At 28.9% G+C, this 3,048-nt stretch overlaps 1 protein-coding gene across 1 annotated transcript; it reads right to left on the bottom strand.

The window, feature by feature from the left end:
* Positions 1-883: 883 nt before the first annotated feature.
* Positions 884-2,209, bottom strand: LOC131631197 (uncharacterized). Its single transcript, XM_058901978.1, has one exon. The coding sequence runs from the start codon at positions 2,207-2,209 to the stop codon at positions 884-886; it is 1,326 nt and encodes a 441-aa protein (XP_058757961.1).
* Between the last annotated feature and the right edge of the window lie 839 nt (positions 2,210-3,048).

The raw sequence follows: 3,048 nt of genomic DNA, 5'->3' as shown, positions 1-3,048 counted from the left end.
TTCTTTACATTTTGTATTTGTCAATTGATTTGGATCATATTGGTATAAGTTAATGACTAATTATTTAGTTTTTATTTGATGTTAAGGCTTAGGCAAATCCTATTAACTAAAGTCACATGCCAATTTAATGTGTTAAAAGAAATATTCTGATTATGCCAATTTCATGACAATTTACCATATAGAAATATTACGTTAAAGGTTAAAAAGGAAATTGTGTAAATTCAACCAATAAGCACCATTGTTTTTCAAAGACTAACATGAAGTCGAAGTTAGCATGACAAACATGTGAGATCGGTAACACTAAAACTTGTCACGTTATATCACAGTATTGTATACAATTAATTGTATAATCACTCAATCTTTTTGTTCTCTATTGCATCATATTCTAAATGTCTTTATATCAATTGTGATGTAAAGGACATAAAACCATTTTTGAATTATCCCATATGATTGGGCTTGAAAACCACGTTAACAGTGATAAAGATAAAATACATATTATCAACAGGTGACCTGCAGGATGCCCGCAGAAGGCCAAAACAGCTCTAAGACAGTCTGTAATAGACCGAAATGAAAGTGTGAACAGCATGAAGCAGGCCAAAACAACATTGTGAATAGGCCCAACATAAACATTACACAAGATGCATGGATATAAAATTAAACAGTATAATGGAACAAATGTAAAGGAAACCAAAAAAATGTAGCACTGATATAAAATTAAACAGTATAATGGAACCAAATGTAAAGGAAACCAAAAAAATGTAGCACTAATTGTGCTCAGCCAGCCCTATTCCAAATCAATTTTAGCAAGCACCTTATAACTTCATCAATACACTGTTTCAAACATTTCGAATCATAATTCCATTAGTTGTGTCCTTATTTTTGATCAAAACTTTCGCCGAACTTCAGCAAAGCTGGAGCAATTATCTATTTCTAATGATGGATTTGATGAAATAATTGAGATAACCGCATCCACATACACTTTATCACAACATCTCAAATAGATCTTCTTGAGTTGTCTGCATTTTTGAACCACGCGCATCACTCCCTTTTCTGTGACATATTTACAACTTATGAGTAATAGTTGCAAAAGCCCACAACAACTCTTTGAGATCTCATAGAGTGTTTCATCATTAACACTTGTGCCAGACAAGTTCAACACCTCTAATTGAAGAGCTACAAAATTCATTTTAATTCGTCTCACTTCTACACAATTGGTCAAGTGCAGATGTCTAACCTTACAACACCTACTTAAAACTTGACAAATACTTTTTTCAGATATGTTACCGCAATAACTCAAATCAAGAAGCTGCAAATTGGGGAAAATGGAAGCAAGCAATATGATGATCTCATCGTTTATAAATAAATTGCCAGCAAAATGTAGAAACTTTAATCGAGGGTTGACATCAAAATCTCTAAAAGCATGTGCATTTTCTACACTCTCACTCTTATTATATAAGAATTCTATTTTGATCTCCTCAAGTGAGTGACAATTCATAATGAGTGCAAACAAAGATGATTCTGTGAGTTTGGAACATTCACTAAGGTTTATAGATACCATAAAAGGTAGAAGCAAAGACAACTCAAAAATATGATGATTATTAAGAAAATGAACACCTTGAAGACCCAAATGTTGTATCCTGTGACACTTAGATAATAAACAGTAAATTCCAGGATAACTATAGTCGATACAATGTTCAAGTACAAAAGTCTTCAAAGGAAGACCTTCTCTTGCAATAGAGTAAAGCAAATTATCCGATATTTGCGAATCCGAGAACGTGAGAGAATTCAAACCCTTCAAACTCACGAAAGAATCAATGTAATGTGATGAAACATAGCTTGCATCATTCAGCTCAATTTCAAAAATAAGTAAAGACTTCAATGTTGTTCTGTCACGGAGAGCGAAAGCAATGTCAGCATATAGATCAGGGTTGCAGTTACAGAAATAGAGGTCAAGGGAATTAAGGTTAGAGAATCTATCAAAGAAACATGGGAGATAACAAAGACGTGGATGAAAAATTGTGAAAGAGAATATGATACGGTTAACCATGGAGAGAAATCGTTTTGAGACGAGAGATAGTGATTTGAGGTAGAGTTTGTTTTTGATGATGAATGAGAAGACATGCTCCCAGCAGTCATCTGGTAAGTAAAATTCACTTTCAAGTGATTCTTGTTGTTGTTGTTGTGAAGATCTCTTCTTCTTCGTCGTCATCTTCATCATGGTGAGGAGGAAGAGTGAATTCGTATTCACGATGTCAAGCTGAATGAATGATTATAGAATACTGATACGGCTGCCGTCTCTTATTTAAAGAATAAGGATTAGGTTAAGTAACAAACAAAATAACCAATTATTGGTTAATTGAAATTATCATTCAACTTAATCTTTTAAATCAGATAATAATTTTAAAATGCTAATTAATTATTATATAAATTTAAATCTTTTATCTTTTCAATAAATTCCTAAAACTAAAACTAAAACTCGGATAAAGAGTTGGCATATTTGTTTTAGCTTTAAAATAAAGGATTTTTTTTTGAAAATAAATTTTACAATATTATATTTTAAAATATTACAATTTTCTTATATTCAATTTTTTTAAAACACTAATTTTGAATTATTAAAGACCAAAACCTATTCAAAATCATAATTTTTTAAAATATTATATTTTAAGGATGATTTTTATAAAAATCTATTTGAAATAATTTTAAAATTATGTAATTTTTTAAAATTTTGATATCTATTTCAATAAAATTATAAAAAAATCTAAAATAATATTTTTTAAGAATAATTATTCAAACCAAAATTTTATTTAAAATTTTTATAAAAAATTTGTTTATAACTTTTTTTTACAGTAACACTATAAAAATCACTTAAAAAATAAAAAAAAAAATGGTCCTTAGTAATCAATTTCTATACCCTACATTGATTTGAGTTAGGAGCGTCTCAGAAAAATTAGATCTAATTTTTAAAATTAGATCTTATAAAAAATATAAAAATATATTTTATTACTATTATAAATAATATTAAAATTAAAAAATTTAAATTATTAATGA

This window comes from Vicia villosa, unplaced genomic scaffold (genome assembly GCF_029867415.1).
Source record: "Vicia villosa cultivar HV-30 ecotype Madison, WI unplaced genomic scaffold, Vvil1.0 ctg.000790F_1_1, whole genome shotgun sequence".
Classification (NCBI taxonomy): Eukaryota; Viridiplantae; Streptophyta; class Magnoliopsida; order Fabales; family Fabaceae; genus Vicia; species Vicia villosa.
This window is presented reverse-complemented; position numbering and strand designations above follow the sequence as displayed.